This window comes from Engystomops pustulosus, chromosome 7, assembly GCF_040894005.1.
Source record: "Engystomops pustulosus chromosome 7, aEngPut4.maternal, whole genome shotgun sequence".
NCBI classification, from domain to species: domain Eukaryota; kingdom Metazoa; phylum Chordata; class Amphibia; order Anura; family Leptodactylidae; genus Engystomops; species Engystomops pustulosus.
In genome coordinates this window covers 182,760,816-182,775,852 of record NC_092417.1, presented here as the reverse complement: position 1 = coordinate 182,775,852, position 15,037 = coordinate 182,760,816, and the positions used below count along the sequence as shown (strand labels likewise).

General features: G+C 53.8%; 1 protein-coding gene across 2 annotated transcripts; it reads left to right on the top strand.

The window, feature by feature from the left end:
• Positions 1–10,056: 10,056 nt before the first annotated feature.
• On the top strand, positions 10,057–13,605 carry AKIP1 (A-kinase interacting protein 1). 2 transcript variants are annotated; one of them, XM_072119147.1, is made up of 5 exons: positions 10,057–10,236; positions 11,059–11,233; positions 11,533–11,610; positions 11,712–11,828; positions 12,285–13,605. In XM_072119147.1, exons 2-5 carry the CDS (start codon positions 11,066–11,068, stop codon positions 12,462–12,464), a joined length of 543 nt encoding a protein of 180 aa, XP_071975248.1. In that variant the 5' UTR covers positions 10,057–10,236; positions 11,059–11,065; the 3' UTR covers positions 12,465–13,605. The 2 variants fall into 2 exon arrangements, with proteins under 2 accessions (XP_071975248.1, XP_071975247.1); XM_072119146.1 differs by having other exon boundaries at positions 10,059–10,236; positions 11,024–11,233.
• The last annotated feature ends 1,432 nt before the right edge of the window (positions 13,606–15,037 follow it).

Here is a 15,037-nt window from a genome sequence, read left to right as displayed (position 1 = left end):
GACCCATTTAACTGTGTTATATTCTCAGTCATAAGTAAGGCTGGTGGCAGATGTGGCAATTTGAACCCGTTTTTAGGCACTGCTTAAAAATGGCCCAAAAACGGGTTCAAAACGCCATGTGTGCCGTCGTGCTTAGGGTGCGGTCACACGTTGCGTTTACTGCATGCGTTTAAAAACGCATTGCTACAGCTGAAGGGAGATTTGCCCAATTAAACAGCTGTTAACACCTGCGTTTACAAAACGCAAGTGTTAACACATTGTTAACACATGCGTTAACATCACGGTTAATGCATGCAGTTGTTAATGCATTGTTAATGCATGCGTTAACATTGCGGTTAACACATGCCTTTTTGTAAACGCAGGTGTTAACAGCTGTTTAATTAGGCAAATCTCCCTTCAGTTGTAGTTTTAAATGCGTGCAGTAAACGCGACGTGTGACCGCACCCTCAGGGCGCGTTCACACGTTGTGCTTTGGTTGCGCTTTAAAACGCATTACAACAGCTGAGGAGAGGTGATTTGCCTAATGACAATACTATTTACATGTGGTAACGCTATGTTAAAGTTTGCGTTTACAAAATCCATGCGTTAACGCATTGTTAACGCATGTAATTAGGCAAATCACCTCATCTCAGCTGTTGCAATGCGTTTTAAAACGCAATGAAAACGCAACGTGTGAACGTGCCCTCAGGGTGAAGACACACATGGCGTTTTTGGGCCGTTTTTGGGCTGTTTTGACTAAGTGCGTTTTCAGATCGTTAATTAACGCATGCTTTTTTGTCCGTTTTCCCGAAATTGCGCAAAGAAAACCGGACAAAAACGTATGCGTTTTTAAAAAACGGATGCATTTTTTAACGCATGCGTTTTTAACGATCTGAAAACGCACTTAGTAAAAACGGCCCAAAAACGCCATGTGTGTCTTCACCCTCAGTGCAAACTTCACTAAAAGTGCTCTGCCTGAGTATAATGCAAGGGGCGCCAGATTCATTAAGATTGTGCACCAGAAATCATGAATCTGGCGCTTCCCTGCACTGACAGTTCACCAACTGTTTTGTGGCGCACCTTTAACATGGGGCGAGTGAAAGACTTTGCATGTAAAATCTGGCGCCCGGTCCTAATTTGTGTTGCATGGCGGCTGATGCAGCTGCGCTACAAAACGGTTGCGTGCGTACATGTACTAGAAAGTCCGACTGGTGCAAAGCCCTTAGTTAATGAGCTCCAATGACGACAGCAAGCAGAGTTCTTGAAAATGTTAAGGAACAGATTCACACAGCATTATGTTTCCCAACTTCAGTGATTTGGCTTTATTCATCTAAACGAGTGGAACGCTGTCACATTTCTGACATGTTGTAAAGAATCCTGGCCGCTTCTCCCTATAAAACGTATGCTCCACAACCTGACCCTGCTCCCAGAGAGGCCGCCCCTTTAATGGATTCATCCCATCTTTTCCCTTATACGGCGCGGAGAACATTTTATGAATTCCTACAAAATATAAGTCATTATTTGCCAATCGATAAAACAGACGCGTCTCAGGTTCTGGGGGGAAATCTCCAGATTAGAAAATCTTATAAATTATAAAGTAAAGAGGCGCAAAGCGGCGATGAGACAGTAAAGAAATCTGTGTGCAGAGAGTAGCCGGGGGGAGAGGTAATAACAACAGCTCCAGGATGGAGAATGGAGAAGGATAGTGTGACCGCACAGCAGGAAATGCTTCCGACTCCAAGATAAATACTATCTACATTCCTTATTATCTGACGTATGGAATGTCTTCCTCCTGTGTCCTGCATCCCAAAGCCCTCACATCCCTGGCAGAAGACACCCGTCATGTCCCCTACGACTCCACAGTCCTCATAATAAGCTACACACAAGGTACATACGGGAACTCGCTTCTCATGTACTGGAAACCTGTACTGTGATGATGCAGAATCTGTCCACCCGGGGGCGCTGTGCTATGAAATGCCAAAACTTCTGGGACCAGTGATGGGAATTCCGGCTCTTCTTAGTGAGCTGGCTCATAAGGCTGGTGCCACACGTAACGCTTTGTCTGCGTTTGAAAACGCAAAGGCAGACAAAGCCGCACCCACCGGGCGGGCCACGGCCCAATCGCAGCGGCGTTTCTACGGAAATACCTGCGATCGGGAACGAGCCTTGCGGGTGCATTGTCTGCATTTGCATTTTCAAACACAGACAAAGCGTTACGTGTGGCACCAGCCTAAGGCTCCGCTCACTAAGAGCCGGCTCTTCTGGCTCCTGAACGGCTCCCTATTAAATATATAATAGGGAGCCAAGGCCAGTCAGTCACCGGACACCACTTCACTTTTAACCCAATTGTATCAGGCTAAAGAGGGCGTGGTGAGCCGGTTGGGGGCGGGGTTAAGGGAGCCATCGGCTCACTGAGGGGAGCCGGCTCCCATCGTTCGCAAACAAGAGGCGGCTCTTTGTGGCGGCTCGTTCGCGAACGACACATCACTAACTGGGACACCAGGGAGGGGAGATCTCTCCTGGAAAAATAACCAAAGGCAGAATGCACCACAAAAATCGCACAAATCTAAAATAAATTCTTAAAATTATACCCAAGTATGTATTTCTAGGATACAAAATACCAATGGAGGAGGACTAAGGGTCTTCCATTAATCCTTAAAATATGCTATGTGGACCTTGAAGCAACTCATGCACAGTCAATCTGCATTATTGTGCTGCTGTTCTATGGAGAAGAAGGACTCCTTGCATCATATATCTCTATGAGTCCCTGTCCTCTGCACCGCTGGTGCTCCGTGAATCTGGCAAGTGCATTAGTTTTATACTGCTGTCACACTTGGCGCTTACACTTAATTTTAAAACGCAATGTAAAGGCTATTTTGAGGAGATTTACCTAAATCACCATTGCGTTCCATAATGTGAGATTAACGCAACATGACCGCAATACATCTACATTGCGCTAACATTGAAATGTAATTAGGTAAATCCTGAAAACAGCCTTGCTATGGCGTATTGAAATGCGGACTGCCCTCCATGCCCTAGGCCAGCAGGTCACCACCTCCTCGGACCTCCCCCTAATGAATACGCTGGACCGCTGTTCCTAGGGTACTGCGCTGCAGTGTCTGCTAGATTTATGGGAAGGTTCCGATAAAGCTAGCCGTTTAACACTGCTAAAAATGCGGTAGCGCTACTTTAGTAAGCAGCTTCTAGTGTTTTTTTTTAAGGTGACAGGTCCTCTTTAAGTGCAAACTCCTTGCACGTGTATCTATAAGGTGTCCGCATTATTCCTGAAGCAACACAAAATATGGCACGGCAAGGGGTGTTCCGGTGCACGGTCAGACCATGAGACAGATTAAGCATCTGACAAAATTGATTCTTTATGGCACCATAAAAAGTTGGTGCACTCTGTTGGAGCAGTGCAGGGGGCGCCAGATTCCTGAAGAACGTGAACCTGGTGCCCCTTACACTATACACAGGTAAACTGACACGAGTGCAGATTGCACTATTTTTGGTCTATAACCTGATCATGAAGTCCTGTCCTGCATAATTAACCCCTGAATGGTTTTTCTGTACGCTGCGGATGGACCTGCTCCTGCGACGACATCTGCTCACAACATCTGAAACTTCCTGGAGAAGGACAATTATCTTCCTCACAGCCATAAAAATATCCTCCTGTTTCTGATTTAGGAAATGACCGTAAGACGAAGAGAAGAATATTTTTAACTCATCTGACGTTCATCACTCCAGGTTGCGTTTTTTTTTACGATCTGAAAACGACTAATTAAAAAAACGGCCCAAAAAGGCCATATACGTCTCCGCTCGATACTACAGCCCGGTCCATCTTACAAGAAACACAAAGATCTTCTCAGAATTTGTTCTCCCACAGCCCGAGTGTCACTGACCCAAAGTGTAAAGTGTGGACTCATCTCCGGAAGAGATGGGGGTCGGGGTGCACATTAACCGGAATCATCACCAAATGCCAATCAGCTATTTATGAAAATATTTTAATGGGATCATAAATAGCGGAAGCCAAATCCATGACCCCCTTATCCACTTCATGGAGTCTTTGAAGTTACTGATGTGTTATAATGAGGTCCTCGAGGTGATGAGCCCCTGGGGGGCAGCGTGCTGTTACCGGGGCAATAGAGAGTCCATCACCCCATATCCTGGACCTAAAAAGGACTGAAGCAAATAGCCAAAACTGGAGAAGGACAAGTGAGTGATGGAACTGGAGGAGAGTGACATGAAGAAGTGTCTTCCTCCTTCCAGATGACATAGTGATGTCCCTTCTGATGGTGTCTTAAAGGAGTATCCCCTACCACCAATCCGGATCATAAAGAGGTCACTGAACTGCTGCAGCGCTGCAAATCTTCATTATCCTTCCTCCAAAGTAGCACCTCCTACTATCAGTGCAGGGAACTGCAGGTAGTGCTGATAATCTATTGTCCTGTATCATTGGCTTCTCAGCCAAAGGGAATCGCCTAATAACACGAATAAAGAATGGAGCAGAATGTCCTCCAGGAGCCGCTTCTCCCGACCCTCCAGGAGCCGCTTCTCCCGACCCTCCAGGAGCAGATGGTGATGAGCAGAGCCTCCTCCAGCATGATGGAGCACCGGCCATAAAGGGGAGAACTAAATGGTGCAGGGAACAGAACACAGAGATTCTGGGTCCATGGCCCGGGAACAGAACACAGAGATTCTGGCTCCATGGCCCGGGAACAGAACACAGAGATTCTGGCTCCATGGCCCGGGAACAGAACACAGAGATTCTGGGTCCATGGCTCCGGGAACAGAACACAGAGATTCTGGGTCCATGGCCCGGGAACAGAACACAGAGATTCTGGGTCCATGGCTCCGGGAACAGAACACAGAGATTCTGGCTCCATGGCCCGGGAACAGAACACAGAGATTCTGGGTCCATGGCTCCGGGAACAGAACACAGAGATTCTGGGTCCATGGCTCCGGGAACAGAACACAGAGATTCTGGGTCCATGGCCCGGGAACAGAACACACAGATTCTGGGTCCATGGCCCGGGAACAGAACACAGAGATTCTGGGTCCATGGCCCGGGAACAGAACACAGAGATTCTGGGTCCATGGCTCCGGGAACAGAACACAGAGATTCTGGGTCCATGGCTCCGGGAACAGAACACAGATTCTGGGTCCATGGCTCCGGGAACAGAACACAGAGATTCTGGGTCCATGGCCCGGGAACAGAACACAGAGATTCTGGGTCCATGGCTCCGGGAACAGAACACAGAGATTCTGGGTCCATGGCTCCGGGAACAGAACACAGAGATTCTGGGTCCATGGCCCGGGAGCAGAACACAGAGATTCGGGGTCCATGGCTCCGGGAACAGAACACAGAGATTCTGGGTCCATGGCCCGGGAACAGAAAACAGAGATTCTGGGTCCATGGCCCGGGAACAGAACACAGAGATTCTGGGTCCATGGCCCGGGAACAGAACACAGAGATTCTGGGTCCATGGCTCCGGTAACAGAACACAGAGATTCTGGGTCCATGGCTCCGGGAACAGAACACAGAGATTCTGGGTCCATGGCTCCGGGAACAGAACACAGAGATTCTGGGTCCATGGCTCCGGTAACAGAACACAGAGATTCTGGGTCCATGGCCCGGGAACAGAACACAGAGATTCTGGGTCCATGGCCCGGGAACAGAACACAGAGATTCTGGGTCCATGGCCCGGGAACAGAACACAGAGATTCTGGGTCCATGGCCCGGGAACAGAACACAGAGATTCTGGGTCCATGGCCCGGGAACAGAACACAGAGATTCTGGGTCCATGGCTCCGGGAACAGAACACAGAGATTCTGGGTCCATGGCTCCGGGAACAGAACACAGAGATTCTGGGTCCATGGCCCGGAGACTCCCCGGATCTTATCCCATTGAGAACTTGTGGTCAATCATCAGGAGACGGGGGACAAACAAACACCAACACATTGTGACAGAAAGCAGCAGTGATAGTGCAGGAATGGGCGGGATCAGTCAGGACCTGGTGCAGGAGGTGAGTGAGAGCTGCCAGGGGAAGTGCAGAGGTCCTGAAGAAGAAGGAGAGGTCCTGCAGATACTGACTGGCTGCAGTAACTCCTCCTACCTGACAATAAAAGCTTCTGCTCCCCATAATATGATTGCACTTGTATCTCTGGATGTGATAAACATCTGACAGACCAGAGGGACACATCATGTGACAAGAGGGGATTGTGTCATTCTCAGGACTTATGGCCAGGACTGTATATACTGTACCCTCTGTATACAGGACTGTATATACTGTATCTCTGTATACAGGACTGTATATACTGTATCCCCTGTATACAGGACTGTAGTGAAGGTCATGCGGGGACAGTAGAGGTCATACTGACCAGTGCATGGAGAGTGGAGGACATTTGGGACCCACCCTCCACGCCCCCGGTCTCTATAGCTCTTATGGGGCCCACCCTCCACGCCCCTAGTCTCTATATCTCTTATGGGGCCCACCCTCCACGCCCCTAGTCTCTATATCTCTTATGGGGCCCACCCTCCACGCCCCTGGTCTCTATATCTCTTATGGGGCCCACCCTCCACGCCCCTGGTCTCTATATCTCTTATGGGGCCCACCCTCCACGCCCCTAGTCTCTATATCTCTTATGGGGCCCACCCTCCACGCCCCCAGTCTCTAGATCTCTTATGGGGCCCACCCTCCACGCCCCCAGTCTCTAGATCTCTTATGGGGCCCACCCTCCACGCCCCCGGTCTCTATATCTCTTATGGGGCCCACCCTCCACGCCCCTAGTCTCTATAGCTCTTATGGGGCCCACCCTCCACGCCCCTAGTCTCTATATCTCTTATGGGGCCCACCCTCCACGCCCCTAGTCTCTATATCTCTTATGGGGCCCACCCTCCACGCCCCTAGTCTCTATATCTCTTATGGGGCCCGCCCCTGGTCTCTATATCTTTATGGGGCCCACCCTCCACGCCCCTGGTCTCTATATCTCTTATGGGGCCCACCCTCCACGCCCCTAGTCTCTATATCTCTTATTGGGGCCCACCCTCCACGCCCCTAGTCTCTATATCTCTTATGGGGCCCACCCTCCACGCCCCCGGTCTCTATATCTCTTATGGGGCCCACCCTCCACGCCCCTAGTCTCTATATCTCTTATGGGGCCCACCCTCCACGCCCTAGTCTCTATATCTCTTATGGGGCCCACCCTCCACGCTCCTGGTCTCTATATCTCTTATGGGGCCCACCCTCCACGCCCCCGGTCTCTATATCTCTTATGGGGCCCACCCTCCACGCCCCCGGTCTCTATCTCTCTTATGGGACCCACCCTCCACGCCCCCGGTCTCTATATCTCTTATGGGGCCCACCCTCCACGCCCCTAGTCTCTATATCTCTTATGGGGCCCACCCTCCACGCCCCTAGTCTCTATATCTCTTATGGGGCCCACCCTCCACGCCCCTAGTCTCTATATCTCTTATGGGGCCCACCCTCCACGCCCCTGGTCTCTATATCTCTTATGGTCTCTATATCTCTTATGGGGCCCACCCTCCACGCCCCTGGTCTCTATATCTCTTATGGGGCCCACCCTCCACGCCCCTGGTCTCTATATCTCTTATGGGGCCCACCCTCCACGCCCCTGGTCTCTATATCTCTTATGGGGCCCACCCTCCACGCCCCTGGTCTCTATATCTCTTATGGGCCCACCCTCCACGCCCCTGGTCTCTATATCTCTTATGGGGCCCACCCTCCACGCCCCTAAGTCTCTATATCTCTTATGGGGCCCACCCTCCACGCCCCTAGTCTCTATATCTCTTATGGGGCCCACCCTCCACGCCCCTAGTCTCTATATCTCTTATGGGGCCCCACCCTCCACGCCCCTAGTCTCTATATCTCTTATGGGGCCCACCCTCCACGCCCCTAGTCTCTATATCTCTTATGGGGCCAACCCTCCACGCCCCTAGTCTCTATATCTCTTATGGGGCCCACCCTCCACGCCCCTGGTCTCTATATCTCTTATGGGGCCCACCCTTCACGCCCCTGGTCTCTATATCTCTTATGGGGCCCACCCTCCACGCCCCTGGTCTCTATATCTCTTATGGGGCCCGCCCTCCATGCCCCTGGTCTCTATATCTCTTATGGGGCCCGCCCCTGGTCTCTATATCTCTTATGGGGCCCACCCTCCACGCCCCCGGTCTCTATATCTCTTATGGGGCCCGCCCCTGGTCTCTATATCTCTTATGGGGCCCACCCTCCACGCCCCTGGTCTCTATATCTCTTATGGGGCCCACCCTCCACGCTCCTGGTCTCTATATCTCTTATGGGGCTCACCCTCCACGCCCCTAGTCTCTATCTCTCTTATGGGGCCCACCCTCCACGCCCCTAGTCTCTATATCTCTTATGGTCTCTATATCTCTTATGGGGCCCGCCCCTGGTCTCTATATCTCTTATGGGGCCAACCCTCCACGCCCCTGGTCTCTATATCTCTTATGGTCTCTATATCTCTTATGGGGCCCGCCCCTGGTCTCTATATCTCTTATGGGGCCAACCCTCCACGCCCCTGGTCTCTATATCTCTTATGGGGCCCACCCTCCACGCCCCTGGTCTCTATATCTCTTATGGGGCCCACCCTCCACGCCCCCGGTCTCTATATCTCTTATGGGGCCCGCCCCTGGTCTCTATATCTCTTATGGGGCCAACCCTCCACGCCCCTGGTCTCTATATCTCTTATGGGGCCCACCCTCCACGCCCCTGGTCTCTATATCTCTTATGGGGCCCACCCTCCACGCCCCCGGTCTCTATATCTCTTATGGGGCCCACCCTCCACGCCCCTAGTCTCTATATCTCTTATGGGGCCCACCCTCCACGCCCCTAGTCTCTATATCTCTTATGGGGCCCACCCTCCACGCCCCCGGTCTCTATATCTCTTATGGGGCCCGCCCTCCACGCCCCTAGTCTCTATATCTCTTATGGGGCCCACCCTCCACGCCCCTGGTCTCTATATCTCTTATGGGGCCCACCCTCCACGCCCCCGGTCTCTATATCTCTTATGGGGCCCACCCTCCACGCCCCTAGTCTCTATATCTCTTATGGGGCCCACCCTCCACGCCCCTGGTCTCTATATCTCTTATGGGGCCCACCCTCCACGCCCCTGGTCTCTATATCTCTTATGGGGCCCACCCTCCACGCCCCTGGTCTCTATATCTCTTATGGGGCCCACCCTCCACGCCCCTGGTCTCTATATCTCTTATGGGGCCAACCCTCCACGCCCCTGGTCTCTATATCTCTTATGGGGCCCACCCTCCACGCCCCTGGTCTCTATATCTCTTATGGGGCCCACCCTCCACGCCCCTGGTCTCTATATCTCTTATGGGGCCCGCCCTCCACGCCCCTGGTCTCTATATCTCTTATGGGGCCCGCCCTCCACGCCCCTGGTCTCTATATCTCTTATGGGGCCCGCCCTCCACGCCCCTGGTCTCTATATCTCTTATGGGGCCCGCCCTCCACGCCCCCGGTCTCTATATCTCTTATGGGGCCCGCCCTCCACGCCCCCGGTCTCTATATCTCTTATGGGGCCCACCCTCCACGCTCCCGGTCTCTATATCTCTTATGGGGCCCACCCTCCACGCCCCCGGTCTCTATATCTCTTATGGGGCCCACCCTCCACGCCCCCGGTCTCTATATCTCTTATGGGGCCCACCCTCCACGCCCCCGGTCTCTATATCTCTTATGGGGCCCACCCTCCACGCTCCCGGTCTCTATATCTCTTATGGGGCCCACCCTCCACGCCCCTGGTCTCTATATCTCTTATGGGCCCACCCTCCACGCCCCTGGTCTCTATATCTCTTATGGGGACTTCCTGTTTCTCCCTCTGCGCCACTTCTTCTGGTGATATATAGCATTACACATCCTATATACGCTATATTATGTTATCATACATGTCTATCCGTCCTGTGTACACACACATCACTATATCCATCCTCCATGGCGGCCTCTCCTCACACTCGTCCCCTCAGCGATGTTCCCGCCTTTTTCTGTCCGCCTCAGTCACCGCCCCAGACCTGGAACTACACTTCCCGTCAGGCCTCGCGGCGGCGCCTCGGTCACGTGGCCCCCTACAGCTGATGCTCCCGGCGTGCAGCGCGCGCGGACAGCGGGATCCGGAGCGGTGACGTCATGACCTAGGGGGATATCTGACAGGGTGACGTAATCGCGAGGGCAGTGAATGTGTATGTGGCGGCCATGAAGTGTATGTAGAGCACAGGTGAGGAGATGTGTAGTCTGGATAGGTCCCCACTTGTCTCTGTAAGGGCTAACACACCGTGAGCTGTATATAATCATTACGTCACACGTGTGGCCATTCACTCCTATACAGAAAATCCCCCCCGTACCATTGTATACGTGTAATATACGTCATAGTTACAGATGGGTTAGCATACTGCACTATGACATCACTACTGACCTCCAGGAGCCTCTGTGACATCACTACTGACCAGGAGCCTCTGTGACATCACTACCGACATCCAGGATCCTCTGTGACATCACTACCGACATCCAAGATCCTCTGTGACATCACTACTGGCCCCCAGGATCCTCTGTGACATCACTACTGGCCCCCAGGATCCTCTGTGACATCACTACTGACCCCCAGGATCCTCTGTGACATCACTACTGACCCCCAGGAGCCTCTGTGACATCACTACTGACCCCCAGGAGCCTCTGTGACATCACTACTGACCCCCAGGATCCTCTGTGACATCACTACTGGCCCCCAGGATCCTCTGTGACATCACTACTGACCCCCAGGAGCCTCTGTGACATCACTACTGACCCCCAGGAGCCTCTGTGACATCACTACTGACCCCCAGGAGCCTCTGTGACATCACTACTGACCCCCAGGAGCCTCTGTGACATCACTACTGGCCCCCAGGATCCTCTGTGACATCACTACTGATCTCCACCTGATCACAATCACTAATATGGAGGGTCTCTGTATCATGATGTAGGGGTCTTTAGCTGGTCTATATTGTTGTCCTCTCCATCTCTCACAGGGAACGTCTAGCTCCGTCTTCCTATCCTTCCGTAGGTCTCAGATGATGGAGCGGACCCCTGCGTGGATGGAGGAGTCATTGCGGAGAACGTCTGAGCTGGGCCGAGAGCTGCTGGAGCGAGCGCAGAGCAGGGACGTGGACTGGTGGTCTGTACGGGAGGGCTGCGCCCAGAGTCCGAGGATACGTCACACATGGGAGAGCCTGGAGGTGGTGAGTACATGGACAAGACTGCAAGAGGAGCCCCATCATCTACCGAGACCCCCGGAGCAAGATGAGACAGTCACTCGTGGCGTCTGAATTGCGCTTACAGTCCATTGACACAATGTTTCACAAAGCGTGAACGAGGCATCGAGATTACATCGCACACCTGCACACGTGGCCTCCATGTGGCTCAGGCATTGGTCTTGTATCCGCTGCTCCCCCCCCCCCAGGCTCGTGGTCTGTAGAGGGTGTTCTCCAGCAGGTACACACAATTTCTCATAGAGCTGGTGTTTCGTTACTTTGTGCAGGAGGAACGTCCCAGAAGCTTAGCCCAGGCCTTCAGCACCTTGTCACATTATATGTGCCAGACGACGGAGCAGTGTGAGGTAACGGTGAGGGGGGGGGGGGGGGGGGCATGTACTGAGATGTCACAGATCCTGTATTCTTCCTGTACTCAGATATTGATGTAAATTTCTTCATCTGCTAGAAGTATCACAGCCGTATCCCAGCGCAGGAGATGGACAGGAGAGAAATCCAGCACTTCTCCAGATTTCACTGCAGAAAACCTCAGCAGACGCCCCTGAGGCCTCCTCCGCCGTATCTGGTGAGTAGTGGCAGAGCCTATAGAAAGTATTCACACCGCCTGGTGCCGAGTATAAGGTGATACGGATCTGTACACAGCAGACTCTGTGGAGTTTGCAAAGGGTTTCCTCCGGGTCCTCTGGTTTCCTCCCACACTCCAAAACATACTGGTTGGTTTTTTAGCTTGTGAGCCCCATGGGGACAGGGACTGATGTGACGAGCTCTGTGCAGCGCTGCAGAATCTGTGAGCGCTATATAAATAATTAATATTATTAAAATGTGATAGACCGCAGTTATGACAGCCATGACCTCAGTATGTGACAAGGTTATGGGGTTGTGCATTGGGAAGACAGGGAAGACTTGTAATAGTTCCCCATACTCAGGGGAAGTTTTGGGGTTCTGTGGTCAGGGAGGCTTCTCCCATTGTGGGTGATGGGGCACTGACCTCCTCCATACCATCTCCTCTTATTCCCTGCAGTCATCGGCCACGGCTCCCCTGCAGTCCTCCGGGAGGAGGAGGAGAGACCCCCATGATGTGTTCATTGAAGTATCTCCAGGCACATACAGTATCTCTGCCAGTGGCCCCGACTACCAGAAGCAAAGTCACCTGGTGCACATCACCCCCGGGCAGAGCGTGGACCTGACCTTCCATGTCTGATCTGGATGTGAAGACTGATCAGTGATCTGTGCAAACTGCTAAGAAATGTGCACCATGATTGATTGAGCTACAAACGAGGGGGAATGTAACATACCCCATAATATATGCACAATTACTGGACGCGTGACCTCCTGTGACCTCCCGTGGTGTGCGCACGGCGGCTGGACGCGTGACCTCCCGTGGTGTGCGCACGGCGGCTGGACGCGTGACCTCCCGTGGTGTGCGCACGGCGGCTGGACGCGTGACCTCCCGTGGTGTGCGCACGGCGGCTGGACGCGTGACCTCCCGTGGTGTGCGCACGGCGGCTGGACGCGTGACCTCCCGTGGTGTGCGCACGGCGGCTGGACGCGTGACCTCCCGTGGTGTGCGCACGGCGGCTGGACGCGTGACCTCCCGTGGTGTGCGCACGGCGGCTGGACGCGTGACCTCCCGTGGTGTGCGCACGGCGGCTGGACGCGTGACCTCCCGTGGTGTGCGCACGGCGGCTGGACGCGTGACCTCCCGTGGTGTGCGCACGGCGGCTGGACGCGTGACCTCCCGTGGTGTGCGCACGGCGGCTGGACGCGTGACCTCCCGTGGTGTGCGCACGGCGGCTGGACGCGTGACCTCCCGTGGTGTGCGCACGGCGGCTGGACGCGTGACCTCCCGTGGTGTGCGCACGGCGGCTGGACGCGTGACCTCCCGTGGTGTGCGCACGGCGGCTGGACGCGTGACCTCCCGTGGTGTGCGCACGGCGGCTGGACGCGTGACCTCCCGTAGTTTGTACCCAGCCGGAAGTGTGATGTAACCTCTAATGTGTTGCATTGATTGAGTGATGCACCTTCATTATTCGTGGGCGTCTGTAGGATGTGACAATCCTGTGACACTTCAGCACTTTATTCTTCCAGGACCTGACTCTATAACTCTGCACCAGGAGTGTGCGCCCCCTATGAGGGTCTGCGCGGGGACTGTATCAGCTCAACATCAACTCAAATTAATCTGCAACAAATCATGAAGTTGAATGTAGACCGGACAGGATCATCTTCAGGGTACAGAAAGTTGTCTGGAGGAATAAGATGTAGTATCTGCTGCCGGACAGCAGGGGGCGCCAGCGCTTTGTGATTTTTATTTGTTTTTATTTATAATAAAGATTTTTAGCTTTTTCTGTAGTAATTGTCCCTCCTGGGGTCATCAGTCTACATGGGGAAGCTGCAGGGAGACTGTCCTCACACTGCTGTGCTCCCTGCTGTGCTCCCTGCAGTAATGCTATGGTCAATACTGATTATTTATCATAGAATGCAAAAAATTATCACATAAATCACTTCAATCAGTCCCATGTCAGCTAAATCATGTTCTTCGTGAGAGCCGTCCAGTGATTGATGGATTACCACCTCCTCCACCTAGGCCCCCCGGCTGGATGATTCCCTGTGTATAGGGACACCCCCCCCCCCCCAACTGGATGATTCCCTGTGTATAGGGGCACCCCCCCCCCTCCGGCTGGATGATTCCCTGTGTATAGGGGCACCCCCCCCCCCTCCGGCTGGATGATTCCCTGTGTATAGGGGCCCCCCGGCTGGATGATTCCCTGTGTATAGGGGCACCCCCCCCCCCAACTGGATGATTCCCTGTGTATAGGGGCACCCCCCCCCCTCCGGCTGGATGATTCCCTGTGTATAGGGGCTCCCCGGCTGGATGATTCCCTGTGTATAGGGGCTCCCCGGCTGGATGATTCCCTGTGTATAGGGGCTCCCCGGCTGGATGATTCCCTGTGTATAGGGGCTCCCCGGCTGGATGATTCCCTGTGTATAGGGGCCCCCCGGCTGGATGATTCCCTGTGTATAGGGGCTCCCCGGCTGGATGATTCCCTGTGTATAGGGGCCCCCCGGCTGGATGATTCCCTGTGTATAGGGGCTCCCCGGCTGGATGGTTCCCTGTGTTCAGGGGCTCCCCCGGCTGGATGATTCCCTGTGTATAGGGGCCCCCGGCTGGATGATTCCCTGTGTATAGGGGCTCCCCGGCTGGATGATTCCCTGTGTATAGGGGCTCCCCGGCTGGATGATTCCCTGTGTATAGGGGCTCCCCGGCTGGATGATTCCCTGTGTATAGGGGCTCCCCCCGGCTGGATGATTCCCTGTGTATAGGGGCTCCCCGGCTGGATGATTCCCTGTGTATAGGGGCTCCCCGGCTGGATGATTCCCCTGTGTATAGGGGCTCCCCCGGCTGGATGGTTCCCTGTGTATAGGGGCCCCCGGCTGGATGATTCCCTGTGTATAGGGGCTCCCCGGCTGGATGATTCCCTGTGTATAGGGGCTCCCCGGCTGGATGATTCCCTGTGTATAGGGACCCCCCGGCTGGATGATTCCCTGTGTATAGGGGCTCCCCGGCTGGATGATTCCCTGTGTATAGGGGCTCCCCGGCTGGATGATTCCCTGTGTATAGGGGCTCCCCGGCTGGATGATTCCCCTGTGTATAGGGGCTCCCCGGCTGGATGATTCCCTGTGTATAGGGGCTCCCCGGCTGGATGATTCCCTGTGTATAGGGACACCACCCCCCCCCCCTCCCTCCGGCTGGATGATTCCCTGTGTATAGGCCCC